The sequence below is a fragment of the Labeo rohita genome, chromosome 5 (genome assembly GCF_022985175.1).
Source record: "Labeo rohita strain BAU-BD-2019 chromosome 5, IGBB_LRoh.1.0, whole genome shotgun sequence".
Taxonomy (NCBI): domain Eukaryota; kingdom Metazoa; phylum Chordata; class Actinopteri; order Cypriniformes; family Cyprinidae; genus Labeo; species Labeo rohita.
The window spans coordinates 7,731,576-7,754,511 of record NC_066873.1 but is presented as its reverse complement, the minus strand read 5'-3'; the positions used below and the strand labels follow the sequence as shown (position 1 = coordinate 7,754,511).

Below are 22,936 nucleotides of genomic sequence, written 5' to 3'. Positions count from 1 at the left end.
TGTATCAGAGAGATTTCACCGTAAATGATCTTTTAGCAGATTTTCTGATTTTTACTGATTTTCAGCAGTAAGAAAAAAAGTGCTTTAAAGCTCGTTGTTTTGTATAACATCACAGTTATATATGATATGAGTAGGGCCTGTAGATAGGGAGTATGTGTTATTTAATAAAAATATAATTATATTTTTAGAATGAATTTTTTTTTTCAAACATACTAAGTGGGGTAAAACGACCCAGCCAGGTGGGGTAAAACGCCCCAGGGAGCAATGACCAATTACTGTAGTTACTCTGTGTAGTCATTCTAAACATCATATCCTTTGTTTTTTTAATCAAACAAAAAAAATAAAAATTAAAAATCTGAAAAATTAAAATCTGAAAAATTAAAAATCTGAAAACTCTGAAAACTAACATTTTCATACTTTCTTTATAATTTATGTCATTGTTACTAAAACTATGATAACTTTTCTGAACACATTTAACTTTTGTTTTACAGAACAACATACAGTCCTACACAGTCCTTAAAGGGGCCGTTTCCCCCCACTCTAGGGTAGGGTTACTTAATTTCTCACAAAATATAATGTGAACATGATTACATGATATTTAACATTACATATATGTAATTATGTACATGTAAACATGAACAAGAAATTCCTTTACATCTGCTCCAACTTATCCATTAAAAAGTTAAGTTAATTAAAATGTTACATTTATCACTAAAAATGAAAAATGAAAAATAATTCACCTAAGCACAAGCTAGAAACATATACATCAAGAACAAGAGTCATCTTAGATTCTGAATGGCTGATTTCTGACAGAGACCAAGATAGATGGAGTAACAGTAGTTAATTCATCCTTAGCAGGGGCTTGTTGTTCGTACAGTGCCCTTTTGATAACTGATCTGACCCACAGCAGACTTATGCTAACAGACTGTGACAAGTCTCTTTCCATTCTAATCCACAGACCATAATCCACATAGGCTAATGAACTATCAGTTTGGATTTCAGATGGACCAAGGTCCTCCTCACTCTCCTCACTTATTTTCAGAGTGAGAGTGAAACTGGGGAGGGAGAGGAAGAATGAGGCAAGCCACTGAATGACGTTATCTGGAGGCAGGTGTGCCAGCAGGCAATCTGAGTTTTACAATGCTTGCTGAAGGAGAGAGGGTTTTACCTGGTCTGTGGAGTTCTAAGACCAAGGGGCTCCTCCTTTGGAGATTTTAATCCACAATTCTTTATCACGGGGATTCGACAAAAGGGAGAGTTACAAAAATAAAGGTAGGGACGTTAAAGACTGATTATTTACAGTACAGAAAATATTTTGTGTTTGTGTGTGTTTATTGTGCAGGTATGGCTGGCTGCGAGATTTGGTCTTAATATTGACAGAGACACATCACAAAACTATGCAGATGCATCTTTTTTTTTTGCTTGCACAGTGAAAATGCAGTTTTTAAAAATGTATTTATTCATTTTTATTTTATTTTACACTGTGTAAGTATGTTTTCTTTTTTCTTTTGTACACTGATTAAAAACGTCTGACATTACCAAATGCATACATAAGGACTTTTAACGATAAATAGCTAAGAGACATACATATAAATAGACACAGAAACACAATAGTTGATTATTTAGTAGTCTCTAGTAAATCTATGTTCATGTTTTTTTATTTAATATCTTTTAGGTATCAATTATTAATACACTGATACTGAAAATAAATATTAAAATGGTTAATATTATTATTATTAATAAAACTACATTTTGCTGTCATTTATTAGGGATTTTTCCTTTCAGAGTAGTATACACTACAAATAATGTTAATTCTAGGTGTCACTATAAAGAACTTTCACATGCAACAGGACAGTACTGAGTCACAGCTATATATTACATTTGTGGTAATTCATATTAGTTAATAATTAAATATGACCTGGTGTGATTTTAATGTTTAGAAACAGTCAGAAATGTGTCAGGACATTCTCAATTTTAAGTCTATACCTAGTTTGTATGTTAACTCTAAAGCACAATCATTTGCCCATTCATATTGCATTTTTTTTCTGCTTTTTGAACAAAGAAATTATTTGACAGCAGTAAAAATTATGGAATATCCATTGGAATGATTTGTAAAGTAAGCACATACATTTATGCATAGGTATTTGCAAAATGATGCACATCCATATAATTGATTTTATAAACAAAAAGTCAACTTGCCAGGTCACACACTAAAACATGTATAACACCATGCAGTGGAGAGTCAATTATATAACGTTAACCTGATTTAGTAGTTTTTTTAGCAAATAAGATGTAGACTAAGGCTAAGCTGAAGACCTAGTTCATGCTGCCTAGGCTTGCACTACATTCACAGCTTTAAAGTCTGGCAACAACATTAAAGGCGATCATTAATTGGATGAGAAAGTATCAAGGTCTTTGAGACTCAGCCAATCTGAGCAACAGGCCTATTAAATAGTGCTATTGTCTGTGAGAATGATTTACAGATTATCAGCACCCAAAGTAAACAACAGAAATCAGGCTCTTTTAATGTTATGACATAGCACAGTGCAATACAGCTGTCCTGTCTTTAGAGAAGTCACTGTATTAATAAATGTCAGACAGCAACGAAGCAGGTCACATTACAAGAAAAACAGACCTAGAAATGTATTCCCACCTCCAACGATCAATTCAGACAACTTTAGAAACACTTGAGAAACTATTGAATTAACTGAGTTTAACATTTCTTCATTCACATTTTTAAATTTCTGCTTTTGTACCCTCCAGTAGACTTACAATATAGACTTCCATTGTAAGTGCAAATGGTTTTCTGTGGTAAATGGCAGTATGCCACAGAGGTTGCTGTTGCATGTAACCTGACACAGTCCTTTAAGGGTAGCACTTCTTTACAGAACTTCTGAGTACATAAAAGGGAGATTATTACTTCTTGTTTTAGCAGATAAGCATTTGTGAAGACAAGCCTTACTCTTAACCCCACTGACAGGTCAAAAGGCAGTTGTTGGATGTCAGTAACTCTTAGGTTTGTGGTTGATCCCTACTTGACATAAAGTCTGAGGCCACCTTGAAAGTAGACCTCAAAAAACTGTAAGGATAATGCTAAAGCTAATTCAAAACCAATTGTAAAATATATCACTAATAAGCAATTGATTTACAATCAATATATAGAAGGATGACTCTTTTCTTTATCTTTGAATTTCTCAGACATGGACATTGGAGGTCTAGAGACTGTGGTGGCCAACTCGGCCTATGTGTCAGCACGTGGGAGTATAGACAGTGCTGCCGCAGCAACTATGCGTGACAAAAAATACCGCACCAAGCTCAACCTGCCACACATCAGACAATGTGAACATATGAAGACTACGGTGGATTCTTCCTTTGACAGTATGTGTGTACGCCAACCGATTGGTAAGCGCCTCTTTCAGCAATACCTTGAAAGCGAACCTGCCCACAAGAATCCTGTAGATTTGTGGAAAGATATTGAAGACTACAACGTCGCCCAGGAAAATGACCGAGCTAAGAAAGCACAGAAGATGGTCAACAAATACTATGAGTCTTCCTCCAAGAACTTCTGCGACTTCCTGGGGGAAAAAGCTGTGGGCAGGGTGAAAGAGGACTACAAGAACATTCGAGGAGATCTGTTCAAAGAGAGTGAACACCAGCTCCTTGTTCACCTGGAAGCTAAAGCACTCAGTGGCTTCAAGGACAGCATGTACTTTCTGCGTTACGTACAGTTTAAATGGCTGGAGAGCCAGCCTGTTACTGAAGACTGGTTCATGGATTTCAGAGTGCTTGGGAAAGGCGGATTTGGTGAGGTCCATGCTTGCCAAATGAAGGCGACAGGAAAGATGTATGCTAACAAGAAACTGAACAAGAAGAGGCTGAAGAAACGTAAAGGTTATGATGTAAGGGAAGAGCTAGTTTAGTAGATAAACTTATTCTTGATGCAGTTAAACCTTATTTGGTTTGATCCAATGTCCAGACTATGCTTTGATACAGGTGGCCTAACTGCAGACCTCAAATACTGATTAATTTAGATATCCCAAAACTGTAGAAGTGGAGCAATCCCTTTTTGGTGAATTTGGTGATGTTCTTTCACCACATAGCAGATAAAAGAGCAATTTGGAATAAGGGGAAGAGACACATTGAGACATAAGATTAGATTAACCTGAGAACATGGTATTAAGCAGCTCTAATCATAGTGTATTGGCTCAGTGCAAAGAGGCTTGCAGGCTCTGCTTGATACTCCACAAATCAGCTCAGCTGCAACTGAGAATCAGAAAGACAGATAAGGAAAAAGAGGAGGAATCCTTAAGGGTTAAAAGATGAGAAAATTATACATTTCATTTGGAATTTGGCACTAATGTCCAAGAATCTTTTAAATGGATTAAAAAATACAGTTTAAATACCCTAGAAAAGCAAGGTATGTGGTTAATAAAATGCCTCTTGAAGAGGGGTCAGTTTTTGCTGATGATGTAAAATATTGTACAGGTGGTCTCTGTCTTAAGAAGCCATAGCAACTGTTCTAGTCCTTAGGGTAAATCTCCTGAAAACATCTCTCTAGTAGTACTCATCACTTTTCAACTAAATGTGGCCACCATTTTTCTATATATTTTGCTTTTACCTCTCTTTCTCTTTTCTGTTTTTATCTTTCTAATTACTTGATTTTTTGTAGGGTGCTATTATTGAGAAGCGCATCCTGGCTAAAGTGCACAGTCGTTTCATTGTGACCCTGGCCTATGCTTTCCAGACCAAAACCGACCTCTGCCTGGTCATGACCATCATGAATGGTGGAGACCTCAGGTGTTACTTATATCTCTTTGTTTGAATAAATGTGTATGTATGTGATTGTTCGTGTGTATATGTCTGTATTTGTACATTTATCTTTCTGAGAACCATTTTGGCTGATCCTCGGGCTCCCCTTTTAAAGGGCTGTTTAAGGGTAAAGACTTGGTTTTAGGTCAAGGTTATAATTAGGTTAAGGTTAGGGTTAGGCACTTAAATGTGATGGTTAGCATAAGGTGCTAGAGATTGCACTGAATGTCCTCACAAAGCTTCTTCCAATATATTTTTTGGTAATTTGTATATTTTTTAAAAATATATTTTAAATTGACAAATATATATATATATATATATATATATATATATATATATATATATATATATATATATATATATATATATATTTATTAATAAATGCATTTTATTATATATATATGTATTAAAAGCATTTAAAAATATATTATGACCTCTATATATTTCAGTCCAAGGAAATGCATTCATGTATGTCACATTTGAAGAAAAACTTGATTTGTTGTCTATAATACATGTGAGCACATAACACATTTAAATAATCTTCTAGTTTCTAGTAACTTCTAGTTCAGATTTCAGCTTGGGAAAGACAGATTTGGTGAGGTCCATGCTTGCCAAATGAGGGCGACAGGAAAGATGTTAGCTAACAAGAAATTGAACATAACTTAAATCATTATAATCTACTTCTCTAGTGGTGTTGGAAGATCAGACGGTGATCGACACACAGGTAATGTAAACAGCACATGTTTATTAAGCAGATGCTGGAGAGACATGGGGAGGCACACAGGTGAGTATTTGAAGATGGATTAATAATGGCAAACTTAGCTCAACAGTAAACAGTTCCTCTTCTTGCAGGTGAACAGTGGCCAGACAAAAGGGACTGAAGACAAACATAGAAGCAGACAGACTGATGGGAGGTAAGTATCCACTGTAAGGTGAGTCAGGTAAGTAGCTCCAAGGGAACAACGAGACCAGACAATGGGGAGATCGAGAGTGACGGCTTAAATGGAGATCTTAATTGGCAGGTGCATGTGATTAGAACTCTAGTGATTCGGATCTAAGGGGAGCTAAGGGGTCTGGTGCAGAGGACCCCCCACCCTCCAGGGGCAGCTTGTTGGAATTCTATTAGCAGAGCAGGATCTAGGACACAGGTGTCAAACTCAGTTCCTGCAAAATACATGGCTTGTGTGTTGGAGCAGGGTTGGAACTAAACTCTGCAGAGCTGCAGCCCCCCAGGTACTAAGTTTGACACCTCTGATCTAGGATGTCATCTCAGGCAATCCATTTCCAGTTCCTCTGAGCCGTAACCCACCCAAACCACCAGATATTCCAGGTGACCGCCCTTAAAGGTTTAGTCTATTGGCTTCACAGTTGTATTTTAGATTCTGATTGTCTGTAATTACTTCAAAGGAGTGTTTGGCTCCCTCCAGCCATGTCTACTCTTCCAGTGCCAGATTTTTACAGTGAGTGAGTCTACTTGCACTGGCTCAGGTGCTGGAGGTACGGCTGATAGTGCAACAGGCACAGGATAGTGAGCGTGTTGATCTAGCGTGCAAGTAAATAGGCACTGGAAAATGCTGATAGATCACTGAATTAAATTTTCTAGCCCAGTGGCGTCATCATATATGGCCATATATTGGTGGATGGTGAGATTACGGCCTGACGGTATGCTGTTATCAGTGCCGTCTCATTCCATCCATTGACTGCTGCCAAAGTGCAGAATTGTGAGGCATAGTCTGTTTTGGAAGATTTACCTTGACAGAAATTGAAGAGCGGATCGTGCACTGACTGTTTGTCCAAACTTCCTTGAAATAATCGGTGAAGGCAGAAAGTGAATTGGTTACGGGACTGTTGGCCTTCCATATGGATCTTGCCCACTGGAACGCACACCCGGAGAGGAGACAGGATGTATGCAATCTTGGCACGATCAGTATGGATGAGATGGGGCTGCATCTTGAAGTATAATGAGCACTGTAACAGAGCACTCCTCCACCTCACCAGAGTATGTCGCTGGTCAGGCCATGGGACTGGTAGAGGCAGATAGTGAAGGGTGGCTGTTGGGATTGTCAAAGTATAAGGACCAGTTTGGCAAACGGATCGACACAAGACCGCGGGAACCAGATGAGTCCTCTGAACTATATGACTTTATTGCAGCCTGGAATTAAACTGTTGGTTGCGTCTGGCCAGAGGAGAACTAGCCCCCTGACTGAGCCTCATTTCTCTCGAGGTTTTTTTCTCCATTTCGGTCACAGATGGAGTTTTAGTTCCTTGCCACTGTCGCCTCTGGCTTGTTTATTTGGGAACACTTAATTTCCGGCAATATCGTTGACTTGATTGCACAAATATTATTTGAACTGAACTGAGCTGGATATTGACATCACTGAATCAAAGATGAACCGAATTTAACTGAAAATTGAGTGTTTACTGTTGTCGTTTTGCATTATCGACACACTGTTTTCCTGTTTAGTACTGTAAAGCTGCTTTAAATCTGTATTGTAAAAAGTGCTATATAAATAAATAAAAGTGATTAGTATCTGAAGATGGATTAATAATGGCAAACTTAGCAGACAAACTGACAGGAGGTAAGTATCCAGAGTAAGGTGAGTCGGGTAAGTAGGTCTGAGGCAGGGGTGCCCAAACTCGCTCCTGGAGGGCCAGTGTCCTGAGGGGTTTGGCTCCAACTTGCCTGAACACACCTGTTGGGAAGTTTCTAGTATGCCTAGTAAGAGCTTGATTAGCTGGTTCAGGTGTGTCTAATTGGGGTTGATGCTAAAGCAGGACATCAGCCCTCTAGAACTGCGTTTGGACACTACTGTTCTAAGGGAATAACGAGACCAGACAATGGTGAGATGGAGAGTGACTGTTTGTGTGCTATGGTGGGGCTGGGTCTATATGGCAATATATGTACAGAATGTCATTATTTTACACCAACCAGATAATTATAATTTACTTTCCAAATTCTTTCCAGTTTTGTGGTGGCAGTTTTGTTGATTATAATGCGAGTGTAGGCACTAAACATTGAGTGTCTACTGCTGTTAACAATGTAATTTGGTGCACCAACTGATGTACATCATATATGTGCAACTGTTGTGCACATATCACCTATTTTATAATGGCTGCAAATGTTCCTCATGCAGCTTATAATGTACTACCTTTGAGATGTCATTTTGTTTTTAAATTGTTTAAGGCACAAGATGAAAAATCACAATTACCTGATTATGTACTATATAAAATATTTTAGGTTGAATTTCCAGCAAAAAATATTTATTTTGTAATATGGATTTTGGTAATACTGCCTATCCCTATATTATAATTTATACATAGTCACTGAAGGCACTTTAAAGAACACTATTAAAAAAGCTAAATATTTAATTATATATAAAATTTTAACATAAAATATATGAAAAATATGCATTTTATGTTTATAAGTCCAAAAATCTGAAAACAAAATACAAGTTCTCACACTGAACACTTGACTTGATCAAGATGCAAGACGCCCTCAAAATAGTTTTAACTAGCTAATGGCTGGCTTAGACATACATATATCTTGGGACCACAATATCATTGAGAATTGAGGGTGGGCTCTATTGAGCATTGTGTCATCAAATTTTACATGGAAAAAAGACACTTACTTTTTCCCTTGAAAATGTCATAATCTATTCAGCCAACATTCTTTTTTACCCACAGTATGTCCAAACTCTTAAACTCCATTCCTTGCTCTAAACTTACAGATACCATATGTATAATGTGGATGAGAAGAATCCAGGCTTTAACGAAAATAGAGCTTGTTATTACACAGCTCAGATCATCTGTGGTCTTGAGCATTTGCACCAGCACAGGATTGTGTACAGAGACCTCAAGCCAGAGAATGTCCTCTTAGATGATGCAGGTGAGAAACACACTAAAACACACTTAACTGCATAACTGCTTGCCTGCCCACTTCACACTCAACCTTTTCTGAATGTTTTTGTTGTTGGTGTTGTTGTTATTTTAGGACATGTGCGTCTTTCTGATCTGGGGTTGGCCGTTGAATTACCACCAGGGAAAGATAAAACACAGGGGTATGCTGGGACCCCAGGTTAGAGCCCTTTCATTTACTCTAAAATAATGTCTCTGCTTGCATGAGGAAGAAAAGTGAAGGGACTCCTCATAACAGCAAAAAAAGTCCCGTTCTAAGTTTAAAATGAGGAAATGCTCATTTAATTAATGATTGTCCATACACTTAAATTATTAGGAGCCAGGCACCGAAGGTACGAAAATTGCAATAATTTTATGATAATAACTTTTGAACCATAAGGCACAAAATGTAAATTATTTGTTTCCCTGAATCCTTGGCTCATGCCGAATCGAATGAAGCCCACAATTCAAAAATCGTAAGGTTTAGTTTTTTTTCTATACATTTTTGTTTGTAAAACCTACGAACTTGTCCTAGACCGTTTGTCTGATTTTTTACCAAAACTGGTTCAGATCATCTTCAGACCATGCTGGCAAAAAGTTATGGAATTCAAGTTGATTAGTCGAACCATTCTCAAATAACATGCAAACGAATTCTATGAAAAGCATGCAAACATGGATGTGAGGCTATATCTCCGCAACGGTTTGGCGTATTGAGACCAAACTTGGTGTGTGTTATAACAAGCATGACCTGAAGCTACCTGCAGTGTTTCGGCACAGTGCCACCTAGTGGTCAGGATAAAAATGGCTATTTTTCTTCTAAACTTCTAAATGGTTTGGCCACAAATCACAAAACTGGACTCTTTAGATTCAGTGGATCATGCCAAGTCGAACCATACCCAATTTTCCCATGTCATCCATTTTGGGTGTCAATTTTGTCAAAAAATGCTATATTTTATGCATATATTCGAACTTCTCCTAGACCGTTAGTCTGATTTTTACCAAATTCGACTCATTTTCTTCAGACCTTGCTGGCAAAAAGTTATGAATTTTGTGTCGATATTCGAAACGGTTCTTGTTTAGCGCATCAACAAATTTGCTGGAAAGATGCCAAATTACATCTGAGGCTGTATTTCTGCAAAGCTTTAACATATTTGCACCAAAGTGTATATGTGCCATTGTCACCTCACACCGACCACACCACATCAATTTGGTAACTGCGCCACCTATTGGTCAGAAGTAATACACCATTCATTTAACATTAATAATGAAATTTGCAAAAATGCTAATAACTTCTGATTGCATTAGCCTATTGTAATGAAACTGGTCTCACAAATATCCCTTGGGTCATGCCGACAACATGCATACCAATTATACCACATTTTGCTGAACTTTCTTTTCCGCCATTTTGATTAATGTACAAAACCTACTTTTTTGAACTCCTCCTAGAACACTGGTCTGATTTTCACCAAATTCACTCAAATCATCTTCAGACTGTGCTGACTCAAAGTTATGGATTTCGTGTCGACAGACAGAACCATTTTCGTACAGCTCCACTACACATTTGAGGCATGATGCCAATTTGACTCTGAGGCTGTATCTCTGGAAAGATTTGACATAATGACAACAAACTTTGTGTGTGTCATTGACACCTCTTACAGAACATGTCACATCAATTTAAAAACAGCACCACCTATTGGTCAAAAGTGATAAGCCATTAAATTATATTATTATTGTTTATATTTATGATTTTTTAGCCATTTCAACTGATATCATCCTAAAATGGCTTTAATTACTCATTGTTGAGGTCCTTCAACAATGTTGCTCCTTGTTGTGCTTAACTCCTCATTCTGCCTCTTTTGTGCTTGGCCCTGCAATTGCTGCTTGCAGCTGTATTTATAATTATATCTGTATTTACCTTTGTGCTGACCAATTGCGTTTACGGTATTTGGTCAAAAGTTAGAAATCATTCTAATCATGCTAATTTGCTGCTCATTTATTATTAGAGCTTCGTTATTGATAATGGTTCTTATTATTATCAATGTTACAAGCAGTTCACGTTCCTTAATATTTTGCGGAAACATTTTTTCAGGATCAGAATTCAAGTCTTTAGTTCTCATCCAACAGTGTCTGTGCAGTCAAGTCAAAGTTTATATTCTTTGAGTAAGAGAAAGTTCAAAAGGATTTTTATTTGAGCATTCATTTGAAATAGAGTCTTTTGTAACACTGTAAAAAATTTAATGCATATTTGCTGAAACACACACACAAACACACCCCAAACATTTGAATGGTAGTAGCACGGTTTAAGCATAAATGTTAAGAAGCACAACTGTTTTCAACAGTGATAATTAGAAATGTTTCTTGAACAGGAAATCAGCATATTAGAATGATTTCTGGAGGATCACGTGACATTAAAGCTGAAGGCTAATGATGCTGAATAAAACTGATTTTGCCTCAAATAAATTACATTTTGTATTCGAGTTAAAATTATAATACATTATTTTATTACTATTATTTTATTTCATTACAGTATTTTATTACATTATAATAAAACACAATTAAATGTATTACAGTTTTCAACAGTTTTTTGTAACAAATTTTGTAACAGTTATTTGTATTTGTATTTTTTTTTTTTTTTTGCTGTATTTTGATCACCTAAATGCAGCATTGGTGAGCATGATACGTCATTAAAAATGTAAAAATCACAATGTTTCCAAATTTTTAACAAGTACTGTGTAGTCAAGTCACCATTAGTACTTTAAAGAACACAGATTGTTTCAAAGCAGTTTTACAGGGATAAACAGGAAAATAAAATGAATCAATTCCTCTTGTAAAGCAGCTCTAAAAAAAAGACAATAGTAAACAGTCAGTATTCAGTTAAAATCAGTTCATTGTTGTGTTCTAATGGAGAAAACAGTCTCTTTAGTTCTCATCCAACAGTGTCTATGCAGTCAAGTCAAAGTTTATATTAAGGTGTGTTATGTGCACATATTAAAGTGTTTATAGGTAGCATTAGCATAGTTAGTTTATCGTATTATATATGATTAAACAAAAGTGGTCAAATTTTAATTGAAAGGATTATTGCCGCTTTCCTTACACACCAGTGCATTAAAGGGGTCATCTGATGCCCATTTTCCACAAGTTAATATGATTCTTTAGGGTCTTAATGAAAAGTCTATAATATACTTTGGTTATATATTATATATTCTCAATGGTTGTGTAAAACAACACCCTTTTTACCTTGCCAAAATCGACTCTACAAAAATCATCTCATTCTGGTTGAGGCTGCTTTAAATGCAAATGAGCTCTGCTCGCCCCGCCCCTCTCTTCTCTCTGTGGATAGACGAACCTGTTTACATTGGCCGCATTTAGCCACGTTTAGCTAGCACTTTATTAGGAAACGCGATCGAAAAGATTCATAAAAAAACCCCCTTATACTCACTTCTGCTGTAAGTGAAGCTGGATCATGAATAATTTGTGCGAACATAGACGGATATATGTAGATCGGGAGGCGCATACCCTTCACAAACAAACATAATCTACTGCATCTTCAGGGCTCAGATGTCAGGAGTAAATGATGACCACTATGCTCATTATTACATCCAGCAACACAACACCTCAATCGCTCAATTGGAGATATTCTTGTCTAACTTACATCCCTGCTCTGGCATCAAAACAAAGAGGATGAACTCTGACAGCTGATCTGAGGTAGGAGCTCATGCCAATCAACTATCGTGGGAGCGGCCTCTATCAGTGTGATGCCACAACGACAGGCATTTGAGAATGGCTCGATTTGAAAAAGGGAATATTATTTTTACAGATTAATTAAAAACCACTGCATGAATTTTTATCATTATAGGGTAGATTTGTACATGCACTGCCAACACACATTAATGTTCAAACAACATGTAAAAGTGAACTTAGCATCCGATGACCCCTTTAACAAACTCACAAACATCAGTGTGTATTTAACAAATGAATTTTTTGGCTAGTAATTAATTTAAATGTCTGTAACATTATTTTTATGTGGCTGAAAACACTGAATTGTGTTTGGCTCAGCGCCAGACAAGGCGCAAAAGCATGTTGGAATTTAGCAGTTAAAGTTTAAATACACCTGGGATTGTCCGCATCGAATGGTTAAAATCAACAAGTTTTGGGGGGCTGAAGTGGGTCAAATAGAATCTGAGGTGGTACAAATCAGATTGGAGCGGTACTCACTAACTACTCACTAACTTTGAGAAAAGGCCAATGAAATTGGGTGTGCAGATTTTGCATAGCTGGCCACGCCCCCGGACATTCGGGTATAAATAGGGCAGCGCGGGATCTGCTCACTCGTTCTGTTCTGAGGAGTCGAGAAGTGTCTCAACCCACTCAGAGGCAGTCTGAAGTTGTGGCATGAAGGACATAACATCTCCGTTCCCTCCATCAGGGAATGAGGGTTACCATACGTAATCGAGATGTTCCCTATCTGTCGTTCGCTCCAACGTTGTGTCGAGTGTACGACACTAGGGGTCCCCCTGTCTAACGCGCCACAACTCAGACCGCGTCACGAGTGTTCGGTGCGCAGATAATAACAAGCCAATGCGTTAAAATAAGTGCAGCTCACCTCTTCGTGAACTTCCAACCTCCAAGAACTGACCTGTCGCAGGCAGGGTCCTGCAGCCGGGCCGTTCCTCAGTGGAGTGGCTGAACGTCGGGACAGTGCCTGTTTCCCTTGAGGGAAAAGACACTATGGAGATCACAACCTGCCTAGAGGGGGGGTAAAAGTTAGTAAAGGGATCTGAGGTGGGCTCCACACCAGGGGGAGACTACCAAAAACTCACATCCTTGAGGCAGGAATGCCTCAGGGGAAACACCGCATCACAGGGAATATAGGTGGAGATTACACACATGGGGCCACATGAGGAGGTACTACATATGGGGCACTAATCCAACCAAGAGTTTGCGAATGCCACTTACCTTGCGTTGGATTCTTATAGTGAGTTCCTCCACCAAGGATCACCATGAGGGAAAGCGCTACAGCAAGCTTTACACCAAAGCAGTGTCCTGAGTGGAAGAGCTTGTGTTAAAGACTCGTGTCGACACTGGTTCCATGTGCAGGTTGTAAAACCTGGCGAATGTGTTAGGTGTAGCCCAACCTGCAGCTCTGCAGATGTCTGTTAAAGAGGCCCCATTTGCAAGAGCTGCCGGTCAAGTGGGCTCTCACTCTCAGTGGGCAGGGTAAGCCTCTGGCCTGGTAGGCCATATGGATCGCATCCACAAGCCAGTGGGAGATCCTTTGTTTGGAGACAGCCTTCCCCTTCTGCTGTCCTCCGAAACAGACAAAGAGCTGTTTGGAACATCTGAAAGGCTGAGTACGTTCCAGATAAATGTGCAGGGCACGGACTGGGCATAACAGGGTTAGGTTGGGGTCACCTTCCTGGGAAGGGATAGTGATGGGTACCTTGGGCACGTATCCAGGCCGGGGTCTCAGGACCATGTGAGAGTCTGCCGGCCCAAATTCCAGGCATGAACTGTTGATGGAGAGGGCTTGAAGGTCTCCCACTCTCCTGACAGATGTGAGCGCAGTCAGGAGGGCCGTCTTTATAGAGAGGGCATTAATGTCGACTGACTGAAGGGGCTCAAAAGGATCTTGCTGTAAGGCCTGGAGGACCACAGCGAGATCTCAAGAGGGGATGAGATTTGGCCTCTGAGGGTTCAACCTCCGGGCGCCTCTAAGAAATCTGCTAATCAAATCGTGCTTCTCTACCGTTCTGCCTTCCACCAAGTCATGATTGGCTAAGATAGCTGCCACATGGACCATAAGTGTTGAAGCAGACATGTGCCTATCTAGTCCTTGGAGGAAGGATAGCACAGATTTGATGCCACATCTCTGTGGGTCCTTCCCTTGGAAGGAACACCAGTTCACAACAATGTGCCATTTTAGGTTATATAGCCACCTAGTGGAGTAGCTCTAGCCTGTAAAAGGGTGTTCACCACTGAAGTTGGGAGGTCTTTGAAATCCTCCTGGTCGCGTCCAGGGACCCTAGGTGGAGGTTCCAGAGATCTGGGCACGGGTGCCAGATTGTGCCTCTCCCCTGAGAAAAGAGGTCCTTCCTCAGAGGAATGCGCCAGGGAGGAATCGATGATAGTCAAGTCAAGTCAAGTCACCTTTATTTATATACTGCCTTTAACAATTCAGAATTGTGACAAAGTGGCTGTACAGTATTAAATAGGAAATAGTACATCAATAATGCAAAAGGGCAACAATAAACACTAAATTTTCAGGTAAAGGCAGTTAATCAAATGCAATAAAATAAAATACAATATCGTGTGAAGAAAAAAGCCATCGATGGCCATCTAGGTGATGAGATCCGTCTCTGGGGCTCATCTAGTCGATGTGGTCTCCGCTAACATTCATGGCTGTAGAGGTTGTCTCTAGGTGCTGATCCACCGTCTGGACTGAGTACGGACTGGATCCAGGGGACTGCAGTGACCATCTGATCTGGATACGGACTGGATCTGGTGGTTAAAGTGACCTCGGAATAAGAAAGAAACAGACTAATATTAGCGTAGATGCCATTCTTCTGACAATGCACTGAGTACATCGGGTGTTATGGGAAGTGTTCCCAGTTCCAGCTGACCTAATTAATGCAGCCTAACAACCCTTTAAAGGATTTGAATTATAGGAATATGTTGATGTGTTATGTGTAAGCAAGGGTAAAGAGATGGGTCTTTAATCTCGATTTAAACTGACAGAGTGTGTCTGTGTCCCGAACAATGTTGGGTAGATTGTTCCAGAGTTTGGACGCTAGATAAGAAAATGATCTGCCGCCCGCGGATGATTTTGACATTCTAGGTATTATCAAATTGCCAGAGTTTTGAGAACACAGCGTACATGAGGGACTATAATGTGATAAGAGCTCGCTCAGGTAACGATGAGCTAAACCATTTATAAGTAATTAGCAAGATTTTAAAATCTATACGGTGTTTAATAGGGAGCCAGTGCAGTGTTGACAAAACCGGGCTAATATGATCTTACTTTTTTGGTTCTAGTAAGAACTCTAGCTGCTGCATTTTGGACAGGCTGGAGTTTGTTTATTAAGCAAGCAGAACAACCACCCAATAAAGCATTACAATAATCTAATCTTGAGGTCATAAACTCATGAATTAATGTTTCAGCATTTGACATTGAGAGCATAGGTTGTAATTTAGATATATTTTTGAGATGGAAAAATGCAGTTTTGCAAATACTAGAGATGTGGTTTTCAAAGGAAAGATTACCATCAAATAGCAGACCTAGGTTCCTTACTGATGACGAAGAATTAACAGAACAGCCATCAAGTATTAGACAGTGTTTTAGGTTATTACACGCTGAGGTTTTAGGTCCAATAATTAACACCTCTGTTTTTTCAGAATTTAGCAGTAAGAAATTACTTGTCATCCAGTTTTTTAACTCAACTACACAATCTGTTCGTTTTTCAAATTGGTATGTTTCGCCGGGCTGCGAAGAAATATAGAGCTGAGTATCATCAGCGTAACAGTGAAAGCTAACACCATATTTCCTGATGATATCACCTAAGCGTAAAGTGTAAAGCGTAAAAAGTAATGGCCCTAGTACTGAGCCTTGCAGTACTCCATACTGCACTTGTGACCGATATGATACCTCTTCATTTACTGCCACGAATTGATGGCGGTCAGATAGGAGCATAATGTCCGAGAACCAGCCTGTCTTGGAAGCATCTGTTGTGACAACGATGCATCTGGACACTTGTTGCAAGGGTACCCCTGTCTACAGGAACGAAAATCTTCCCAAGAGCTAAAGGTTTTGTGACACAACGGTGTGATGTTCACACAGTACGTGCCTTGGCGCCATGCCCATCTCGGGACTCGGATATGAAGGCAGTGCTGTAGCAGTCTCATGTGCATTAGGCCCAGTGGCGTGACTGCGGCTGAGGATGCCATGTGCCCCAGGAGCCTCTGAAAGTGTTTCAGGGGGACCGCTGTTCTGAATTGGAGTGCTCTCATGCACCTGGGAAAGACGTGCAGTCATATTGACCGAGTCCAGTTCCACACAGAGAAAAGAGATACTTTGCGCAGGGGAGAGTTTGCTCTTTTCCCGAAGTCCCAAATAAGCCAGGTGGTTGAGAACCACATCCCTGTGGGTGCAAACCAAATCTCGTGAGTGAGCTAGAATCAAGCCAGTCATCGCGATAGTTGAGAATGCGAATGCCCACTTCCCTGAGAGGGGCAAGGGCAGCCTCCGCAACCTTTGTAAAGACAGAGAGAGGCCGAAGGGAAGAATTTTGTATTGATAAGCCCGACCTTCAAAGGCAAACCGCAGGAACGGCTTGTGTCTTGGAAGGATCGAGACATGAAAGTACGCATCCTTCAGGTCTATTGCCACAAACCAATCTTGAACCCTGACACATGTGAGGATGTGTTTTAGGGTTAACATTTTGAACGGGAGCTTGTGAAGGGCCTGATTCAAAACTCTCAGATCTAGGATTGGTCTGAGCCCACCACCCTTTTTCGGTACAATGAAATAGGGGCCTTTCTCTATTTTGGCTGAGGGGACAGTCTCTATCGCATCCTTTGCCAGAAGGACTGTGATCTCTGCACGGTGGATCGCAGCGTTCTCGCCCCGGACTGAGAGAACACCGCGGTACCTGGGCGGGTTCTGGTTGGAGGAAACAGCATCCGGCCGTTGCGTGGAGGGTAGAAAACACTGAGAATAATGCCCAGGGAAGAAGGAATTTGCTCTTTTATTGACCATGTGGTGGACGTCTGCCAGGATCCAACGCTTGTCCCCTCGTTGAGTGTGGATCCAGGCAGGTCAGTCGGTCCCTCTCCTCTGGGCTGCCCATCTCATGAATGCTTTGAAGCCTGGCGAGGGTTCCTTGTGGCCTGTGGACGGGCTGGCGGTGCCACATTCCAGCGAGAACTGGCCCGTTGGGTGGGTCTGGCTGCAGGACCGGCTTGCTGCATGCCCTGGATTGGAGCCTTGGGCGGCCCCTCCAGGTGGCGGTGTTTTGCGGGCAAAGATGCATCACAACCTCTCTCTCCACCTCGGGGACCTCCGTGTACCCCCTCGCCAGACCACCATCGAGGGTGGTGAGGGAGGAGGAGTTACTATACTGGCCGAGAAAGGGGCCTTCCACAAATTCGTTAACTTCTCGTTAACTTCAGGGAAGTACTGGGAACGAGCACGGCCTGGAGTCACAGTTGTTACCCAGAAACCAATCAGCCTTGTAGGCTCGGGGGCGGGGCGGGGCAACCCACTCCAGCCTGATCTCCTTGGCTGCCCGTTGAAGAGTGACGGCCATTTCAGCGTCCGCTACCGACTGAAACTCAGCCGCCAAAGAGGCGAGTTCAGAAGAGGTGTCAACTTCAGATGGCTCACGCCCTCCCTCCGATGCTTCAGAATTCCTCTCCTCCCCAGCAGGAGCTCAGAACAAAAGATCCAGTCCGTACTGAGACGAACTGTCAAAATCATCATAGGGTGAGAGGTTTGCGGGGCGGTACCCGGTGTTTATGGCCCAAACAGTGAACACTAACAGTGAACACAACGATCGTGCCGATCATTAGGGGAAAGGTGGAAACCACAACCAGAAGGACATGGACGGAAAGGCATGATGTAAACACACAATCCATACCGTGTAGCTTTTTTAGAGAGAAAATTAGCTCTTTCAGAGGAGATTCTTCTCTTGTTGATTGCTGTTGAAGCACCCAGGGGAACTCTTACAACACTTAGCTGTGTTAGAAAAGGGAGAGACTGCTGCCCGTGCTGTAGATCCAATGACAAAGAAATAAATGATGCCGCTTCTCACACAGGGATGCTCCATTCGGCTCCGAAAAACAGAACGAGTGAGCAGATCCCACACTGCCCTATTTATACCTGGATGTCCAGGGTGTGGCCAGCTATGCAAAATCTGCACACCCAATTTCATTGGCCTTTTCTTAAAGTTGTCAGAGGTGTTTGGGCTCCCAAGAGTGACCCCTAGTGTGCAACACAACATTGGAGTGAACGACAGATAGGGAACACACATACTCTGTTTGCGACAGTTATCTAAGTGGGCAACTCAGGACACAAGTCAAGTAGCAAGACTAAATCCTAAATTCTAATAAATCCACTAATAAGATTGCAGTGTAAGAGAAACCATAGGTGCTTAGGAGGAGGCAGCACCCGCCAGGGGTCATCAGTTAGAACACTGGGCTGGAGAAAGAAAAAGAAAATGTAGGACTGAATCAAATCAGAAAATTCACACCACAGCATATAGTACTGTAGTTATGTAATGTATACAGTGTACAGTATGTGTATAGCTGTAATATATATTGAAAATAGTGCTTCAAAACACTATTACAATTATTAAACATGCTAAATACAGATATGTTAAATTTAGGAGAGCACAGGTCAGATGTATTACACATGGTAGTCTGGATGTAACAACATATTCTAAAAATGGCTTTCAAAAATTTGTAGTGGACAGCATCAAATAATTAATTGGTGACGTCAATTTTAGAAAATGTATCAGAAGTCTTGTAAGATTTAAAGATTGTAAATATGAACCAGCCATTATTAGCTGTTCCTGGAAAATAAGCAATAGAAAAACGTATTTAAAGTCAGCATTACAAAAGGCCCTGGTTAGATGTAAGTAATATGTCTCCTCCGCAGGTTTCATGGCTCCAGAACTGCTACAGAAGAAAGACTATGACTACACTGTAGACTACTTCACTCTTGGGGTCACTCTGTATGAGATGGTTGCCGCCAAGGGACCTTTCAGGTGTCGTGGAGAGCAGGTACACATACTCCTGCATACACTTTGACTCTCTGTTAAGGGGCTTTCACACTGACATTGATTTGCAGTGACAAAGCAAAAGTTTGTCAATTATTGATTATCAATAAAAGAAATCAAATGACAGCAATTTGAGGAAACCTCACTCATCTTCAGTGAACTACCACTGCTCTTTTTCTGTATCAGGTGGACAACAATGAAGTGACACGGCGCATCCTGAATGATCCAGTCTCATACCCCCCAACCTTCAGCAAGGAGCTCAAAGACCTCTGTGAAGGACTGATGGAGAAGGATCCAGAGAAGAGACTTGGCTTTAAGAACAATGAGTGTGCTGAACTGAAGAACCAGTCCTTCTTTAAAGAGCTCAACTGGGGGAGATTAGAAGCTGGTATGGTTCATTAGAGTTATAGCTAGGGAAGGATATGCATCATAAACTACTTATGAAAAAGTACCTATATATATATATATATATATATATATATATACATAGTGACACGTTACATACGTACTTACTATGGTAACAACTTATGCAACTTAAATTATGCATTATTACATGCAGCTAACCCTAAATCAAACCCTACTTCCAACCCTACCCTTATAGTAAGTACATTACTCAGTGCCTAAATATATAATTACACTGTAATCAGAATCAGAATCAGAATCAGCTTTATTCGCCAAGTGTGTGCAAACACATGAGGAATTTGTTGTGTTTTTTTAAGGTGCTCCTGGTACATACATACATACATACATACAACATTTAAATAAAATAAAAACTTAAAAATAAATAATAATGTATGAATCTGGAACAGATGATTTATGTACAGAGTTGTGCATTATTTTCTCTATATACAGCTATATAAATAAGAGATGTGCATGAGTATTTACATAATAATACTACAGAAGTTTACATAATAATACTACAGAAAGAGACAATAATTAGAAATGGAGAAAGAAATACAGAAATGAATTGTAGAACCCAGGTAATGATTCATGTTTATCTGTTTAAGCTGGAGATGGCATTTGGAAAAAGCTATTTTTATGTCTAGATGTTTTAGTGCTCAGGGATCTGTAGCGTCTGCCTGAGGGGAGAAGTGCAAACAGGTTGTGTCCGGGGTGAGAAGGGTCTTGGATGATGTTTCCTGCCCGTTTCTTCACTCTGGAGATGTATAAGTCCTGAAGGTTGGGCAGGTGCACACCAATGATTCTTTCTGCTGTCCTAACAGTCTGTTGCAGTCTTCTTATATCTGATTTACTGGCTGCCCCTCAACCTCCTGTCTGTAAGCAGATTCGTCGCCATCCCGGATGAGACCGATTACTGTGGTGTCATCTGCAAACTTCAGAAGTTTGATAGAGGGGTCTTTAGAGGGTGCAGTCATTTGTGTAGAGGGAGAAGAGCAGTGGGGAGAGAACGCAGCCCTGGGGAGCTCCAGTGCTGATGGTGCGGGTGCCGGATGTGAGTTTTCCCAGCCTCACTAGCTGCTGCCTATCTGTCAGGAAGTTGGTGATCCACTGACAGATGGAGGTGGGTACAGAGAGCTGTGACAGTTTATTCTGAAGGATATTTGGAATGATGGTGTTGAAAGCAGAGCTGAAGTCCACAAACAAGATCCTTGCATAGGTCCCTGGTTTGTCCAGATGTTGAAGGATGTAGTGCAATCCCATACTGACTGCATCATCCACAGACCTGTTTGCTCGATAAGCAAACTGCAGGGGGTCCAGCAAGGGTCCAGTAATGTTCTTCAAGTAGGCCAACACCAAATGACTTCATGACCACAGATGTTAAAGCAACAGGTCTCTAGTCATTACGTCCTGTGGTTTTTGGTTTCTTGGGTACAGGGATGATGGTGGAACATTTGAAGCAGGATGGGACTATACACAGCTCCAGGGATCTGTTGAAGATCAGTGTGAAGATAGATGATAGCTGGACAGCACAGGCTTTAAGGCAGGCTGGAGAGACACCGTCTGGGCCTTTGGCTTTCCTTATCTTCTGCTTGTTGAAGACTTTGCAAACATCACCTTCACAGATCTTAAGGGCAGGTTGAGAAACAGTAGGGGGGATGGAGGGGCAGGGTGTTGATAGCTGTGTTGTGGGACAGTCGGGGTGGGTGTAGGGTGTCAGACCAGTCTTTTGTTTTTCAAACCTGCAGCAAAACTCATTCAGGCCATCAGCCAGTTGTTGATTGGCCTCAGTGCTGGGGGATGGGCTCTTGTAGCTGGTGATGGCTTTCAGGCCGTTCCACACTGATTTAGAGTAATTTCTTAAAAGCTGTTTTTTTTAGCTTTCCCGAGTAGTTTAACTTTGCCACTTCTATCTCCCTATTCAGTGTGTATTTGGCCTGTTTGTACAAGGCTTTGTCCCCACTCCTGTAGGCGTCCTATTTGGCCTGGCGAAGCTGTTTGAGTTTTGCACTGAACCAAGGTTTGTCGTTGTTAAATGTTAACTAAGTCCTGGTGGGTACACACATGTCCTCACAGAAACTAATGATAAAGACACTATAAAATAAAGAGTAGCTGAATATGGGAATCATAATGTACCAAGATATGTATTAAAGTACCATAGTACTTCACTGTATCATGGTACTCCCATTTTTCAGGTATTGTAATTTAAACCATTGGTTTCTTTTTTCTTTTCTTTTCTTTTCTTTTCTTTTCTTATCTTTTCTTTTCTTTTCTTGCACAGGTATGCTTCCTCCACCTTTTGTCCCAGATCCTAAGATGGTCTATGCCAAAGACATTGATGATGTGGGAGCATTCAGCACTGTCAAAGGTGTTGTGATTGACAACAAAGACAATGAATTCTACAATGAGTTTGCAACTGGGAACGTACCAATTCCATGGCAGGAGGAGATGATTGAGACAGGAATCTTTGGGGAGCTTAACATCTGGGGGCAAAACGGAAAACTCCCAAATGATCTGGATCCCAGCTATGTGGAAGCAAAAGGAGGGGGATGTGTTCTACTGTGAACAAGGGGGAAAAAAAAGTATAAAAAAAATGATGATTAAAAAAAAAAAAAAAAAAAAAAAAAACTGGTCGGCACACAGGAAATGATTCATGTTGAACAACGAAAGCGTAATGTAAAGAATATGTGCTTAATGTGAAGAATGATTGTGTTAATGATTGTGTTACCTCAAAAGGTCTCCATATGTATGTACTGGGATGAATGTTTTTTATATATATACAAAACTATTAATAAGCAGTAAGCAAATCTCCCTAAATTATGACATTCTGGAAAATTATGATTTTTTTCCTGATGGCTAAATTATTGTAATATACATAAGGTAACATTACTGATAATGTTATCTGTGTTTGTACATTTGCAGTTTCATAAGGGAATTTTTGGTCATGGAGGATGTTAGCATAAAAAGAGGAATTAAATCTAGTAAATGGGAAATAAAGGAACCGAAAAAGTAATGACATATCAGTTTACATGTCATAGAGGAAGTGAGATCCTTGTTTACCT

At 40.4% G+C, this 22,936-nt stretch overlaps 1 protein-coding gene across 1 annotated transcript; it reads left to right on the top strand.

The window, feature by feature from the left end:
* The first annotated feature begins 1,018 nt into the window (after positions 1-1,018).
* On the top strand, positions 1,019-22,502 carry grk1b (G protein-coupled receptor kinase 1 b). The gene is made up of 8 exons (XM_051108670.1): positions 1,019-1,272; positions 3,199-3,899; positions 4,670-4,797; positions 8,538-8,695; positions 8,801-8,884; positions 19,355-19,479; positions 19,662-19,863; positions 22,156-22,502. Exons 2-8 carry the CDS (start codon positions 3,201-3,203, stop codon positions 22,437-22,439), a joined length of 1,680 nt encoding a protein of 559 aa, XP_050964627.1. The 5' UTR covers positions 1,019-1,272; positions 3,199-3,200; the 3' UTR covers positions 22,440-22,502.
* Positions 22,503-22,936: the final 434 nt, after the last annotated feature.